General features: G+C 42.0%; 1 protein-coding gene across 1 annotated transcript in view; it reads right to left on the reverse strand.

Moving 5' to 3' along the window:
- ZMIZ1 (zinc finger MIZ-type containing 1) overlaps window positions 1–17844 on the reverse strand; it is a 476022-nt gene that overhangs the window by 209230 nt on the left and 248948 nt on the right. The window contains exon 5 of the mRNA XM_063133162.1: window positions 2784–2894. Within this exon, the coding sequence (XP_062989232.1) occupies window positions 2784–2843 (60 nt within the window). The 5' untranslated portion in view covers window positions 2844–2894. The remainder of the gene's footprint in view (window positions 1–2783; window positions 2895–17844) is intronic.

Here is a 17844-nt window from a genome sequence, read left to right on the forward strand (position 1 = left end):
GAAAACATTTCATCCATAGAAGGATGGTGTCTGTGTGTCAGAGTGCCCTCTGAGCTAAAAGGAAAGAAATCTGCCTTGATCCTGTACTGTAACCTGATCCACTTCGAGCAGAACACAGATTATCACTTGTACTGCTTTGCGGGGTGGGGTGAAGGGCCCGGACGCCTGTCTGTCTTCTTGGAGCATGAGCTGCTGCCAGCAAGACTTAAATCGAGTAGCTACTGCAAGCCAAAGCAATACTTGTCCTTTCCCCCCACAAGCTTCAATTTCTGTGTTAGTACATTTAATGGCAAAACTTGCACGCATCTTTTCAGGAAAGAAAACCTTGAAAACATTTTAAAGTGAAGTTGAGAAGTAGATCTCAAAAAATGTTTAGACAAGATGGTGAATTCGATTTTGTAAACAGAGAATAGGTTCAGAGAGGAACTTAAGTTCACATTTCATTTGATGACTCCAAGTTCTAGGATTATGACAAAGTATTAAAAATTCTTTCTACCCACTTTCTCCATAACACGTATAACTTTATAAACCTCTATCAAATCCCTCTTAGTTGCTTTTTTTTTCTAAACTAAAAGGCCCCAAAGGTTTTCCTTTTCCTGTTAAGCAGCAAGCTTCAACACACTGATCATTTTGTTTGTACTTTTCTGCTTCTTTTCCCATTCTATAATATCCTTTATGAGGTGAGGCAACCAGAATGTTACACTATTCAAAATGTGGCCACACCATAAATTCCTATAAAATCATTGTGATAATGCTTTATTTTCAGATTTATTTTTAGTCCCTTTCCTAATAATACCCAAAATGGAATTAACCTTTTTCATAGCTGCTGTACATAGAATTTTATAATTTCACTGAGCTCACCACCACCACAGCCCTAAGATCTCTTTCCTAGTTACTCACTAGCAATTCAGACCCCCATAACTGTATATATAAAGCTAGTGTGCATCGCTTTACACTGACCTATGCTGAACCACAGCTGGCATTTCATTGCCCATTTAAGAGGTTTGGAGAGATGCCTTTGGAGCACTACTCCATCTGTTTTGGTTTTCATCACCCTGAGTAGTTTTACGTCCTCTGCAAAATGGACCCGATCACTACTCACCCTAATTCCCAATTATTTTTAAAAGCACTTGTCCCAATATAAATTCTTGAGGGGAATCCCATTTCTTTCTTACTTCTGTTGTGAGAACAGTCCATTTATCCCTACTCTCTGCTTTTTGTTCTTTAGCCAGTTAACAATCCATAAATTCCCTTTTTCACAGCTGGTGCACAATGGGTTGACATTTTCATCGAACATCTAGCTCAGTTAATACTTGAAGTTAGGGTCCGTCCCCCCAATGTGTAACTAAGCAAATCTGATGACCCTCCTAATGCATATGAGAAGGACTCAAGAATTACATAGTTAAATTATGGAACTCACTACCACAAGATGTAGTGATTGCCAAAAATTGGATGGCTTTAAAAGGGGATTGGATAAATTCCTGGAGGCAAAGGCTATCAGTGGCTACTAGCCCTGATGGTTGTGTGCTATCTCCAGTATTCAAGTCAGTAAGCCTGTGTGCACCAATTGCTGGGGAACATGGGTGGGAGGGTGCTGTTGCACCATGTCCTGCCCTGGCCAATGGCTGGTTGGCCACTCTGTGTGAACTGAGTGCTGAACTAGATGGGCCCTTGGTCTGATACAGCATGGCACTTCTTCTGTTCTTCTTATTTATTTATTATTATTTATTGCATTTATACACGGGCCCCATAGCTGAAGCTCTCTGGGCAGTTTACAAAAGTTAAAAACAGTAAACATTAAAAACAAATATACAAAGTTTTAAAACATAAAAAGCATAAAAACAACAGTATTATAAAAACAGCTATTCTGGGGTCCGTATTATGTTCTTACATGTGTGTGGCTTCTCACATTCATACCCACACAAGTCTTGTTCTTCACAAGATGGTTAAACTGTGTGCCTGAGCTGTACTACTTCAGGCTGTAGACAGGTTTAAGTGATGGAAAATCCCCCCATTTTTATTTTTTTAAAGATGCATTATGGATACTGACAGAATTCTACACTATACAGTAAAAATGTTGTCCTGGTGTGGAGGTAGGAATTGCAGCTTTGTGGGTAGATCTGCCAGGGTAAAAACAAAGGACGTTGGAAAACATACATCTACAAATACTCAGGAACACGCAGTGCGCATGTGCTGGGGAATCATGGCTTGCTACAGCCACACACACATGCACAGATCTATGCTGAAATTAGCATTGCTTGTTTGAAAACAGGTGTCTTCCCATCATGCTTTATGTGCTTATAGTAGCCAAACACTGGCATGGTTGCATGGTTCAAGCCAGTGTTGAAATTCCCACTGAGTCATGAAACTGCCTGAGTGACCTTAAGCCGGTCATTATCCCTCAACCTAACCTACCTTGCTGAGTTGTTGTGAGTGATGGTAAGATGACACCTTGTAAAATGTCCTAAGAGCCTTGGAGGAAGGGCAGAACATTACATAGTAGTAGTAAGTGCTTGAGAGGCAGTGTAAAGGGGTGGGCACATTATCAGGACCACTACACAGAAATAATGAGGAGACCCTCTCCTTGAGAACTAAGGAGTAATGCTCACAACCCATGAGATCATGTTCAGATGTGGGTGGACTTTTCGTCTATAGATTCAGGAAGAACTCTCATAGGTAAACAGGGTTCGATACATTATATGCCATGAGAAGCACAGTCTGACATGTAATGTTATGGGTGCTTTCACCTATCTGGTATTTCTAATGAGACGTCTTTGGCTTACCTGTTTTATGCACTGCAGCCGATCGTTGGTCTGCTGTATGTGCCGGTCCATAGAATTCATTTTGATTGTCTCCACTTGGATTCTACCTGAAAGCCATTAAAATCCCTCAAGCTGCAAGAGATAAAAAGAAGAACATCAATCAATAAGAGTGAAAAACGTAAAATATAGTCCTGTAAATGAATGAGATCCTGGATGATATGCAGCAAATGTTTATCCTTTGTGGTAGGATTTCCCAGCCACCCCTGCTTCTAGAGAGGAAGAATGTTCTCTTGGAAGCAAAATATTTTTATTTCATAAGTAATCATAACATTCCAAAGTCACATAATGCAGGGGCCGCTATAAACCTAGGGGGATCCTATGGCAAGTCTGATATTGTGGCTCCCCCCGAGTCTAAAGCTGAACCTTCATGTCACTGCCATCACTGTAATTCATAATGTACTCCTCCTCTTTTCTTCCTCCCCTGTCTTGTTTTCCTCCTGCTCCAGCCATTTTGGTGATTCAGGGGGAAGGGAAGAAAGTTACAGGCTGGTTACTGTTACCAGACTGGTGGCAACCTAGCATAGATGAATGCACCACGCAATGGCTTTCTGCAGGGATGAATATTGATATAATTATAATTTATAATCCATATACGATGTATGGAAAACTTAAATTACAAAGTTGATTGATTCAACGTGTGAAACATTTTACACACACAGACACAGGGTTCCTATATCAAATGTGCCCCAAACTAGATTTCGGTATAAAGTCTAGGAACATATGCATGTGTTCTAGATTAATCTATTTCCCCACTTTGTGTACATTAAAGGCGATAGTCCATGTTCACCAGTATATATCTTGAGTTTTCAGACATTTAGAAAAATTCCGACATTAACCAAATTTCAGACATTCATTTAAACATATGTAATGAAACACTTGGCTTGCACAGAAATACGGACGGTTTGCTTGCTGTTACAACAGGATTTTCCCATGGAATTTCTCTTTGTTCTGGATCCAAAATTAATGGAGACACAGACACAGTTAAACATTTAACAGAGTTACGTCATCAGAGAAGAAACTTAAAAGTTGCTAGGGTATGCATTTCCACATATACCCAATATAAAGGAATAGAAGGCTGTGTAGCAGGAACAGCAACAATAGATTCTCTGTACTTTTCAAGGTGCAAGGAGGAACACACCTTTCTTCAGATAACCAATTGCACTTTAAAGGTGAAATGCTTAGGCAGACAAAAGTCCTACGAATCCCAGCCAGCCATGCTGGTTGGGTAATGGTAGGAATTGCAGAACATCTTCTGTCTAAACATGCATGGGATTGGGATTGCACCCTGAAATGCTCCACCTCTCGCACTACACTCTATTCATGGATGTGCCCGCCAGAGATGCTCAAATAATTGGGCCATCTAGCCCACTATTGGCAGCACCTTTCTACTGTCTTTCAGTTACAGCCCTTTCCCACCTATTAACTGGAGATTCCAGATATTGAACCAGGGACGTTATGCATGGCAAGTACATGCTCTATCACTGAGCAATGCTTCCTCACGCAAACTACTATTCTACTTGCCTCTCCCTTTAAGCCTTTCCATTCAAGCCCCTCTGACAGGTTGCAGTGTCATTACTCAATCCCTGAAAGGGATGATCTTCCTTGATGGTGGTCTGAACGAATCCATGTCACTGCCATGAATGCCAGATCCCAGAACCAAAGTGCATGCCATACACACAAGCTGTCTGGAGGTCTCTGTATGGATTAGACTGCCTCTCTGCGGAATGAGGCCTTATGATGCCAGCTCAAACTCCTCATCCCTACACTCCAGACACAAGAGGGTTCCGTACAGCACTTCTGCCAATGAATTCTAATGCTTCATGAAACAGAAACAGCCCATTTCATATACAGGCATTATTGTTAGTCTCTGCTAATGCCAGATGCTCAATAGCAGATGCAGACCTAGGACCTTTTTGAAAACACAACTTGATAAGATTTTATTATAAAAACGGTGTACATTCACAACATAGATGTGCTTCTTTGTTTATAGAATCTTCACATTTTAATTTTTCAACAGAAAGCAGAGGTATTTGCCAGTTTGATAAGTTAACCCAGACATGACACAATTTCAGCAACGATCCATCTCAAATACTACATTATCTGCATGTTAATTACTCATAGGGACGGGCAATGTAAAATAGAAATAGAGCACATCTATTTTAAGAAAATAATATCAATGTTCCCTAAAATATAATACATTCAAATAATATCAATGTTCCCTAAAATATAATACATTCAACTAGTTGTTTCAAGTAGGGGTTTGACAATGGTATCAGATACGCAGTGGGGGCAGGGTACCCAAGCTTAAAATGATCACCAGCTCTGGTCAAAATGCAAAACCACTTAGAAACAGCTTTCTTTTCCTCACTGGTAAGATATGCCAGGCTTTCATGCTGTCAGCCAACATTATCAGTAGATTATGGGGCCCAAAAAGCAGTAGGGTGATTCACCATACATGACGAAAATGTCTTACAGTTAGTAGTAATAATCTTAGAGAAAAACTGGGAACAAAAATTACACAGTGGTTTTACCTGGCGGTATAGTGGGAAGTAATTTGGAGTTTGCAACACTAGAAACCCAGTTCCATGTTGGAATTTAAGGTTAGTAATAGCAGCAATAAGGACAATAATTAAGGGAACAATCTTATGGCCCCTAGACATTTTCTAAGGGGCCATAGGACAGTGGGGATTCCCCCCGACCCCTGACAATGGCTACAGAATGAACCATGCTGGCTGGGTCCCAAGGTTGGAAAACTGACCTCAGGGAGGGGAAATGGGGGCGTTCCAGTGGGCAGGATGGGGAGAAGACTGGAGAGGCCCAGTTACAAGCTATCCTTCTAGCCGTCTTCCTTCCCCTTCTGAAGCACTTTCACTAGATGGGCAAAAAGCCCATCTAGCAAAAAAAGCAACCACCAGAGTGTCCTGCCCTTTTGGCTTCCACCTGGCAGGGCACTGGATACATGGAAGTCTCCAAGTTGAGAGGCTTCCAGCTCGTGAGGGTGGAACCCATAGGACTGTACCCTAAGCCCCACTGTAATGACTGGTATCTGGCTAGATATAACAAATTATTATTACTACAATAAATTTGTAACCTACCCAATTCCTAGGGTTTCGATCAGGTAAAAAAAAATTAAACACAGCACAATATAACCTACAATGTAAATCCTTTATCCACAAAACACACATACAAATAACCCTAGCACAAGCACAAACAAGCTGGTCTTGCAATCCTTCCAGAAAATGTTCAGGATCTTATTTGGATAAGGCTCTAGGGCAGCACTTCACAAACTTCTGAGAGATGAGGGTCACTTTTTCTGAGTGGAAATGGGAGGCACTTTTCTGTACCATATTCCCAAAAGTTTAGATGTAGGGCAAACCCCACCCCATTTTGTATATAAATTACAACCATAATTTTAACCTGGAATTCCCAAACTACGTGCCATATGAAATGATTTATAAATAAATTATCCATTCACACTGGAGTCTGCCTATTGTGACTTTGCATGACGTAATGCTCTGGAAAACCTGGAGAAATTTCCGCAGCCAATCCAAGAGCTTGGAAAAATAATATACTCCCCCCTTTCCTTTACCATAATGGCACTGGGAGAAGAAGTAGACAAAAGACCTGAGAAAGAGAGCATAAGGAGAGTGTTTTCCTCTCTTTCTTCTCTGTAGCTAACAGTGTGAGCTACTATTGGAGCTGTGGGGCAGTGGTGAGGGCAAGGAATACGGGAAATGCCACCCTCTGCTCTCTGGCTTCTATATGTTGACTTCCACCACCAACGGAAGGGAGTAGCAGTACACCGGGATAGCTTTGAAGGCTGTGGAAGGGAACACACATCAGAGAATTCCCTCTGTCTCAGATCAAAATCTAAACTTGAAGAGAATCAAAGGGCTGGTAAAGTTCAATTCCATTTTGCGATTGTTGATTTTACCTTTCCCTCGGGAATGAAATTGAAAGGAAATGCTTTTGAAGAATTCTAGCCAATTTCCCCATTCCCTTGTAATGTAAACTAACATAATGTTTTTTGAACTGTGTTCTGGAGGAACTATGGGTTCCTTGGGAGATTGTCAAGAGTTCCTCAGTGAGAAGATCAACAACGGCAGACAAAGTTTACCTAAAAGGAAGTTTGTCCTCTGTTATTCATCTCCCTATGGAATGTGCAGGTGCAGAGCAGTTTTAGGTGTATTCCAGGGTGCACTCTCCATTCACGTAGAGCTATGGCAAGGCCCTATAGTCATGGCCAGTCCCCATAGAAATTGAAAGGCACCCCACAACACTCCCCAGAATTCTCTCCAATGCGAATTCTGTGGTGGATGCAAAGCGGAAAGGCCCCCCTAAGGACAGGAACTTTAAAACATACTGTAAACATTTCTTTACAGGTTCGGAATGTGTTCTAAATGCCCTCATTGACTGATGTACACTACACACCGTGATATGCTCCACATCAGTGGTTCCCAATTGGGGGTCCACGTAACGCACCCAGGGGTTCCGTGGCACCATTCACATATTCACCATTCATTTCTGGAGTCCACTGACAATGAATTCCTACCAGAAGTAAAATATAATTTCACTGAGCACCTGCGTGATTTAGCGACTAGCTTCAGAGATTACTTCCCTGCACCTAATCCTGAAAACTCATGGAGAAGGAATCCTTTTGAATGTGGTGATGTACAACTAACAACTCTATCTGTGGAAGAGCAAGATGCACTTGTTGATATACAGCAGACTGGACCAATTCTGGGTGAAGGCTTTTCCTGATTATAGCACACTGATGGTGCTATATAAATAAATAAATAAATAAATAAATAAATAATAATAATAATAATTAGGTGAAAAAGCTTTGAAACATCTAGTTCCCTTTTGTTCCACGTATCTTTGTGAACAAACATTTTCAACATTTTGTTATATGAAGAACAAGCATAGAAATCGGCTCGATGTTGATCCAGATTTGAGATTAAAAGTAGGAAATATTGAACCGGATGTGGAAGGGATTGTTCGGGACAAAAAGAGGCATGATTTCTCCAGTCACATTTAGGTTTAGTAGCTGCTAGAAAGGTCATAATTTGTTCAATTGTAAACTAGACGTTAGTAAAATTAAATTCGCCTTTATATTCCTAACTAAATCATTGTCAGTTTTGCGTGGAAATATCACAAATTTTATGCTCTGTTTTTTAGTATATCTAAAATCCTTTGCTTATTAGGGGCTACCCCTTATTCTCTCCAAAAAATTGCTCTGCACAGGTAACTACCATAGAGATAACATTTTTTTTTCAAAAGTAGGGGGTCCATGGCTTGGCATTTGAAAAACAAGGGGGATGCAGTACTTAGCTAATTGGGAACCACTGCTCCACATGATAAATGCAACATGTAGACTGGTTCTTTGGTGGTAAGGCAATAATGAAGACTCCCATGGGAGAAAAAATGCAGAGAAGGAGAAAGGAGAGGAGAATTGAAAGGGAAGGTGCAGCATTAATAGTCCGGAGACAATGCATCCTGGTTTAAACCTAATTTCAAATCTTGGGCTGGGAAGGCACCCAGGTTTGTTTTAACCACAGCTAACATCTGTGCAGATGCAATACCAAATCATGGTGAGGAGCAGCAATTGGGTAGGTGTTACATGCGGAAGGAGAAATCTTGCTCAGACCTCTGGCCCATTTTAGTTCGGGGATGGTGAGCATTAAGTCTCTAGTAGCTTTCGAAGAGTTTATAAGGAAAGCAGTGGAGAAAGATGCTCTCTTTGCAAGAGCATTGCCAATGCACGCCTCTAGAATATCCTTTTCACTTTCCGGGTACCTGGCATTTAGCAAACAGATGTAAGAAACAATGCCGAATTCTATGGTTAGAAAGACTTGGTGATCTTTCATCAATCAGACAAAACTGAATAATTTGCTCTGTGTTTCTATACGCTGAGAGGCATTAGCAAGGGCAGACAATTGCTATCTATTAAGTAGCTTTGATTAAGTACCAAGCTAGGCTACAAACAGGGTGGGAGGGGACTACACCAACTAATTGATCAGTTAAATAATCAGGAAAAAGCTGGTTCACGCAATGGGGTGGGGTTTAATACAGACATGCATACTGTGGCAATAACACTTCCAGTATTAATTAATTCCTCTCAGGCTTGCAAGCCAGTTACATGTTAAACACACAAAAGATTAAGCAAGCTTTTCAATATGTGAAATCTGCCCTTTTTGTTTGATTGATTTTTAATAGTGCTCATTTGAAAACTGAGTATTTAAATGAGGATTTTATTCCCCAAATTGTTTGAAATCCAGAACACACAAATTCCTAGTAACACACACAGACACAAACAGTGTGTTTCTCTCCTCAACAGAATATAAGGCTCACAATAACATACTGTACTTTCTTGGATCACGTTGCATTTAATAGCAGAAATGTGATACATTCGAATTTTGAAACTTATGTTTTCAGTTGAAATTTAGGTCTATGCCACCAACATGTGTACACAAGTTTTAAAATTAAAGCTTACTCGGAGTTTATGGCACAAGTATCAACTAGGAAAGTGTGCTTTAAAAAAATATGAAATGAAGACTTATGTGTCTTCCCATGTAAATGCCATTTTGAAATCTGGCCATGTGGTTGACCCCCCACCCCCACGGTTAATTTAATCTTAAAATTGGGTAAAAGCATTCACATTGGGAGCTTATAAAAACTTGACCCCGAGCAAGCATGAGTCATGCCTGCTGGCACTGATATAATAGATGATTTGCTTTTGATTTTTAGCCTCCAGCATTTACTAGTCATCCGGCAAAAGCTTTATTTAGAAAGAAAATGTATGCATAGGGTTGTGATGCATCCTGGAAAACCAGGAATGTCATGGTTTCCAAGCATTTCCAAAATGTCCGGGGTGGTCAGTCAAGAATCCCGGATTCCTGGTCCAGCCGCCCGGAGAAATTCCAACCTCCAAAATGGTGCCTTGAGCCTGCTCAGTGGAGTGGCAGCAGCAGAGAGAAAGAGGCATCAATCTGGCGCTTTTTCCAGAGCGCCCCTGCTACTCCACAGGCTCAGCTCAGTCACTCACTGTGACTCACCTTACCGTACCTGCGGCTGAGTAGAAGAAGAAGAACAGCAAGGAAAGGCGCACGTGCTCTACTCAAGCTGCCCAACTCCCATGCAATGCAAAGGAGTTTGGTGAGCTTGGCTGGTTGCGGTCACAGCTTTAGGGTAACTGCCGGGCAGAGCTGCTGTGTTATTTGTGGGGTTTTGTGGGGGTGAGGGGGAGGTGAGGGGGTGAAGGAGAGGAAAGGAGAGAGGGGAGAAAGAAAAGAAAAGTCCCCCCCCCCAAATGTCCCGGTTTTGTGGATTCAGAATATGGCAACTTTATGCATGCATTATTTTCGTTTCATTCATAAACACACAGATTTAGTTGCATTCAAGGTTGTAACAGAGGGACAGATCAATAGAAAAAAGGCCCTATTGCCAAACGCAAGCAAATGCATTTCTACACAGACACACACACAGCAAGCTTACTGACATTTCGATGGCTTCAAGGGTCCATGCCTTTGCTTACCAACCACCCTGGGCAGAAAAGTGCTCCTTTCCCAAGCCTGCCAGCAGAGGACTCTCTTTTCTACGGAACTTGAGCGAGTTCCTGTTCTCCTCTCATATAGCACTGCCTCGTGTTTCTTTTAAGCCTTTACAAGTCCCTACAAATCCTCTCTCTCTGCTTCCTAACAGGGAGCACTAAAACTGACACTGTCTGTCTGACCTTGTGGTTATTGATTAACTATCTCCCCATTCGCTGCCATCTTTCACACCTCCGGCGCTGGCAAATAGAGAGCTAAGGAGTAGCAGTCATACTCCGTGACAGCTGTGCTCAAAAAGGCCTGCCTTCGGAGATGTGGCGGAAAGTGCCGTTTGATCAAATGTGTTCTAATGTCAAGACTAAATACCGTACAGATCCCGGGAACTTGTACAGTTTTAATACACGTTTGCTAAGCCAACTCAACACAAAGAGCAAAAAGGAGGGAGGTGGACTACTTTATATCCAATGGTTAGGGAATATCTATTTATTTATTTATTTATTTATTACATTTTTATACCGCCCAATAGCCGAAGCTCTCTGGGCGGTTCACAAAAACTGTACCAAAATTGGTACTAATCAGAACCAAAAGCAAAAGACAGGAAAAGATGGCAAGCTACCTTGAAAAGCCTATTATCATTTAACTGCATTGATTTTAGCTGTAGAATTTATCCCTTGGTGTCTTGCAATATTGCATTCAAATATTTTATTAAGCAGACACGTGTCTGCCCTAACAACTGGGGGTAAGTATGCTACAATATTAAACCTGCTTTACATCAGCACAAAACAATAGCTTATTGTTTCTATCATGTTTTTCCTTACAACAACCCTGTAAAAAAAAAAAAAAGGCTGGTAGTATTATCTTCACGTTACATATTGTAGAGTGGGGAAATGAAGCTGAAAGATAGTGAGCTCCTTCAGACAGGGAGAAATCGCATTCCCTTATCGTGGCTCTGCTTCCTGTTTCTCTTCCACATTTGCAACAAGCTGTGATTACACAAGGAAGAGAGCAGCGACCACGTGGCCCATACAATTCAACGGGACAATGCCCTCAAGTGGGCATTTTATAGCACAACTTTGCCTGTACAAGGCAGAAAAACCCGACAAATACCAGTATTGTGGTGTGTAAGGAGGAGTTGTGTTTTCTGAGGTTTAGTTTTTAACATTAAAACCAGGGAATGGAGTGGGAGGTGCGCAGAAAGCTGAAGTTCTGTCAAAATGATCTGCAAACATCTGTGAGTGTGCTATGGATTTTGGTGTGTGTGTGTGTGTGTTTTGTTTTAGCAGATTTTAACCCCAGATCCCCACTACTTGTGCATATATATCTAAGGAAGCAATATCTATCCACACAAGTACAAATCCTAGAGGAGGCCCATTAAAACTGTCAATACTCCTTATGCTTACTGAAGTTAATAAAACAATTAGCTTCCAATTAATTTTTCTTATTAGAAAATGTTTTGAAAGGTATTTGGTAAAAATGTGGAAGACACATTTACACGCAACAAAATTGTCTCAAGTATTTAGATAAAAAAAATATATTAACATGGTTTGGGGCCCTTACGGCGCAATGGTTAAGGCATGTTTAAGCCCTAACTCTCCACAGAATGAGACTGTGTGACTTCAATGTGCCAAGTACCAGCTGACAGGGCACACAAAGGGGGCATTTACAGCATTTGGGGAATCCAAGGAAGAAACTCACCTAGGAACCTATGTGGCTATTGGGCAAGATCCAGATAATGGAGGACCAAATTCTGCATCTGCGGTATCAGCTATCAAAGAAAAATGACCTTGAGGTCATTTCCCTTCTTTTACCTAGGACTCAGGTAAGAGAAAGGAAAGAGCTATGGAACTGAGAGTAGGTGTTGCAAGGCTTGTGTTAGGATAGAAAAGGCCATAGGCAAGAGGAAGTAGAGTTTAGGAGATTCCTTAATGAGTGGTGGAGGAAACAGTCTAGCTGTTGGCCTCACTCCTGAAGAAGTGTAGGGCTGGACCTCTCCCGGGCCTCTCCCTGGTGCCAAGAGTGAGAATAAGTGGGGAAATTTTCCCACAGTAAATAAGTCTCTGCTCCCTACTTCTGAAACTCCTTGCCTATGGAGGTTTACCAAAGCATCAATTAAAGACAGTGAGTTGTATCCAATTAAACCTTTCCATCGATGGAGTAACATCCATTGTTGGAATGGGGAAGCAGCAATCCCTGTCCCAATGCATCCCACTGCACCCCCTCAAAATCTGCTTCAGAGGGGTGGGGTACCCTCCAGAGCAGGTGATGGGCAAGGGGAGCCGCTTGGGTGATCTATTCTGTGATTGCCTGAGGTTCACAGGAGAAGTCAGTGGCATCTGACAGGGTCAGATCTGAGCAAGTAGAATCTAGTCTAGGTAGAACAGTGAGGTCTATGCAGGTGGGGTTGTGTCAGATAGGTAGAGTCTGGTCATAGGCACAGCAAAATAAGTAAAGGCAGATGCCCTCTTGTGTAAAGGGCAGTTGCAACAGGACCATAGCTGGAACATTCTCCTACTGGAGACATAGGAGGATGTTGTTTCAGCAGCAAGCTAAATCTAACTTAAGCCTTATGTAAGAAGCCACAATCCATAGTGTGGGATCATCTGCTCCACCCACTCTGGAGGAACTGGTTGGACTGTCAAAGGGCCTCTGCCTGATTTATAGTCTCAGACTTCTGCTAGGCTGGGGAGATGAAGATTCTGAAGGGGGTTTGTCCTCTGACTCATGTCTTATGATAGTAAGACTTTGCTTTCTGACTGGGCCGATGGTCCTTCTCTTGGAAAAGCAGCCTGAATCTTGTCTTTGTCAGTCTTCTCCTATACCCCGAAAAGGATGGGTGTTGGAGGACAACTGGGAGGTAGAAGATGGTAAAGTCCTGTTGCATGAGTGGAAGCCCGCTCATGCAACATTGAATTTCACTCAAAGTAAACCCTTTTAAATTTGGCAACATCAACTGGTCAAAGATAACCTCAGCTTCATTCTGATCGTAATGTGACGAGAACATTTCACGGCTTTCTTTTAATAATCTTGCTGTAAAATGATTATATGCCACAAACTCAGGGGAGATGGGAGGATCGTAAGTGAAAAGCAAAACAAGTGAGCACAAGTTGTTCCAAAACTGAATTATCACTGCACCTGTGTGTGTGCCCACACACACACACACACACCTGCAATGTCTGAGCATGTGAGAAAGGTGACTGGATGCAGACATTTATACACAAATTGTTATTAATACATCAAGAAACACTTCTTTTAAATTAAGGGTGGTGTTTTATTTTCGGGATACACTCGAATATCATCCCCTTTTAAAACATGAGGAGCTGCCAGACGTTTAAACATCCATCCACAACAACTGGTTTATTCCCTTCGTAGAAATGGTACTTCAGAAACAAAATAAGTGGCATGGAAATGTCAGGTGAAAGGTCATTTTAATCATTAAACACTTGAGGGTCGGGGTGCGGGGGGGGGGGGGAAGGAAGAGAGGAAGTTGGTTTTAATAAAGCTTTATTTACCACAAGCAACTAAATGCCTACCGCTGCTGGCTTGGGGGCGATTCTACAGGGACCAGATGCAAGGCGAAGGAAGGCTTGCCGTGCCCAATGAGGAAGAATAGAAATTGGTGTGGTGGGGCTCTCTATTGTCACTCTACAAATGGGCAATAATCCCCAGAAGACTTTCTATCATCTTTGGACTCCAAGAGCAAGCGAGGTATGTGCGTGCATGTGTGTTTCTGTGCCTGCCTGCACGCACACTGTCTCAGCGAGGGGCGGGAATGGATTTATTTAATTTATGGTGGCTTGAGCTGTGAGTGAGGGCAGTCATGCTGGGCTGCAAAAAGCCTTTCTGCAGCCCTGAACTTTCTAATTTCACACACACACCCTCCCCCATGTATGTCTATTAGATACCGGCACACAAGAAACTCCCCTCCTAGCCTCCGCCACAACGGTGGCGCAACCCCATAAGCTTTGAAAAAAAGAAGAAATGACAGCTTGCATAAGCGCGCCTGCTGGACTCCGCTGGGAGCAAGAGCGGCGGTGCGCAGAAATTGTTCAATCATCAGGCACATCTGCAGTCTGATTACAAAAGCAAAAAGGTGGCGAGGTTGGCTGTGCGGAGCAGGCCGGCCTGTGATGTGACCCACACTAGGAAGGAAGGAAAATATTACACACGCACACACAAGAATTTTTCACAGGGAGAGAGCATCTCCAACCAAGTGTATCGTGGCTTTCAATCCCTGCATGCTGGTCACTGGCCGGGTACAATAAAGCTTTGACTCCTGTCTTGCGCCAGTGTTTATCACCTCTGGTGAGCTGAATTAAAATGGACGTCTTTCACATGTACTAGATGCACCAGATCCTTGTTTCCGCACTTAGATAACGTGAATTCCTACTCTGCATCTGTCCTCCAAACAGGCGGAAAGGCAAAAGAGAGCAGGCACCCCATATTTTGTAACAGCAAGAGATAACCACATGGAAATGAAGGTGGAAGTGTGTTTTAAAATCAACAACAACATCTGAAAAACGACTATCATACTGACAAGTCTATTTATTTATTTATTTATTACATTTCTATACCGCCCAATAGCCGGAGCTCTCTGGGCGGTTCACAAAAATTAAAACCATTCAAAGTATAAAACAACAGCATAAAACCATAATATAAAATACAATATTACAATACAATAAGATCCACTATTCCAACTGACGGCCAGCAAGAGTATGGGTGCTGCCAGCAGGCTCACAGTTCTGTGGCATAAATGGCACTTTTCCATGTGAGGTCTTTTGTGACAAACTTCCACCCAAGGTGGCTTGCAAGGTTAGATGCATTATAATAAAATACAATTAAGAGATTCCTTAAAAACACACCAAAATGCATGCTTTAGAGAATCGGGCTTCAGCAAAAGGGACACATCAGACCGGGAATCCATAAAAATGTGAAGGTGAATGAGAAGGAGACTTTGCCTGGTCCTGAAATGAAAGGTTCCCTGCTATCTTCTTTAAGGTAGACATTCCACAGCTGCAGGAGCTCCACTGGAAATATCCCAGTCAGCACCTACACAGGTATCAGAGTAAGCTTAACCCTACCTTCTCTTGCTACTTTTGCCCCCTACCCCACACCTTTTCTCCATGACAGAGCAGAATAGTATGTGTGTGGGTGGTGGTGGTACATATAATCTCTCCATGGCCTCAGGCAGAACTCTTTACCAGCCACGTAACAAGAGATCATTTAATTGGCAGTGCTGAGGACTAAACCTAGGTACTCAAGTGTGGAAGACGTCTCTTCTCCACTGCATAAGCCATGGAATATTTTCCATGGCTTATGGATAGCTGGCGCTCGTCCCGCGAACCCCGCCGCAGTTTTATCTGGTAAAGCGAATGATTCGAGGTCTTGGGGCCGAAACGATCTCAAACTAGTCTCAAACTAGTCTCAAACTACCCATCAAGAAAACCTTAACATGTTCATTTCAGGCTTCAGCAGGAAATAAACGGAAGTCATTTCTCTGCTCCATGCAGAAGAAAATAAGCAAATTAGTGCAGGAAGTTATTTCAGTGTCAGGATTTGTAAGATGATACTGTAACAGCTGAGAAAAATGCAAATATTTAACAGTACCTCATTTAAACCCATCCACACATTTTTTCTGTTTACATATAAAACGTTCAACCGAATTGCCAACATATTTATTCCAACAAATTAAAAGGCAGTTATTGATAGAACAGATTTTCTGGCTTCCATAAAAAAATTGAAAATATGCAATCCACAACATTCTTACACAATGACAGTTCTAAAGTACAAAATAGCTCAAAAATAGGTAGCCATTTTGACCAATTGGGGGGGGGGGAAGTCCAAGCAGGGACAAAAGGAAGACTTTGCTATTATCATCATTACCCATTTATTTTCTTCTTTCCAAGGGGAATGCAAGTTCCAATTAGTGCCAGGAACAGATTCCAAAACATACTGTTTTCTTATATCTATAAATAGAGGAACTATCAATTGCTGTTCTATCCCAGCATGTTTCTGTGTAATCTGAGACAGTTTCCACAAGGCTCAGTCTTAATCTAACTACTCTGGAAGAGGTTTTCTCCATCACTATCTTTGGACAGGGTTTACCACCAACTTTGGAAAACCTTTTCCCTTTGCAAGCGACATTGTAGGCATACATAATTATTATTTTTAATTGAAGGGAGGGATACATAGGATTCTCTTGCAGGCATGTGCTCAGGTTGACTGACCAGGTAAATATGATACAGAACAATGACTTTCCTGGCAAGTTCAAAGGAAATTTCCAGATACACAAGCTGTTCCATCTCCTTCCTCAATTCTCCAGCCCTTGCACAGTGTCACCCAGCACTGCCAACCAAGCTGCAAGGTGGTAGCCTCTTAGTCAGCCTGCACTTTTTCCTTTGGCCTTGTCCCCCTCTCCCTAGCTACTATACTTGTGACTCTAGCCAACCCCTCCCAGTCATTCATGGCTCCTTTTAGGGGTGTTTCTGACTCCCTCCCACTTTCCGCTATTTCTGGGTTGACTCATGGCTCAGTAGCAAAAGACATCATATATGGGTGCCAGCTGCCAGACCAAGCAGTCTCCACACCTGGCCAGATGCGGGAAAGCAAAGGCTCTACTCATAACTACAGAACTTTTGGCTGCCTAGCTGTGACTCCTAATCTAAGCCAACAATTTGAGTGTACAAGATCAGGTTTAGCCACGCCGGATGTGTCAGCACAGAAAGGACATTATGGTAACATTGCAAACATGCTAAGACTAGTACTGTAAGTAAACCAGCTCAAATAGGTCTTGGATATCACTGTTTTATGCCCATAGCAGAAGCAAGAGGTAGGAGACACTCTTGGGCGGATCAGTCATCTATCAAGACACATATCAAGTAGTTATAATTTTAGCAGCAGAATTCTGCAAACTGCTCTCTAAAAGCTAGAAGAAGTTACACTTTTATTAACATTTTACCAAGCAACTTAAAAAGTGAGCAGGTTTAGCATCGTGGCTTAAACTGTGAGCGGAGAAGTCCTCTGCCCAGGACTGAGGAAAACTACTCTGTCAGCCTCAACCCACTCACCTGCTACATCAAGATAATAACACTGATCTGCCATACAAGGTTGTTATAAGGATTACTCAAATTACAACGTCTGTGAAGCTCTTGAACATTCCCAAACTGCTATATAAATAATTATTATTATTATTATTAGCACTGCTCAATTCTTTGGTTACAATGTTCACAAAAAGCCACAGACTTTTCACGTAGCTTTTCAGAAATACAAAGATAAGGGAGCATATCAGATCCCTTAATCTTATTACTCCACACCCTGTACAACCCCATCTCTCTCTCTCTCTCTCTCTCTCTCTCTCTCTCTCTCTCACACACACACACACACACACACACACACACACACCCTTTTATCACAACATATTCCTTAACCAAGTATCGGTGATAGCCCGTACCTTTAAGGCATACCCACTAATACAT

The sequence above is a fragment of the Elgaria multicarinata genome, chromosome 8 (assembly GCF_023053635.1).
Source record: "Elgaria multicarinata webbii isolate HBS135686 ecotype San Diego chromosome 8, rElgMul1.1.pri, whole genome shotgun sequence".
Taxonomy (NCBI): domain Eukaryota; kingdom Metazoa; phylum Chordata; class Lepidosauria; order Squamata; family Anguidae; genus Elgaria; species Elgaria multicarinata.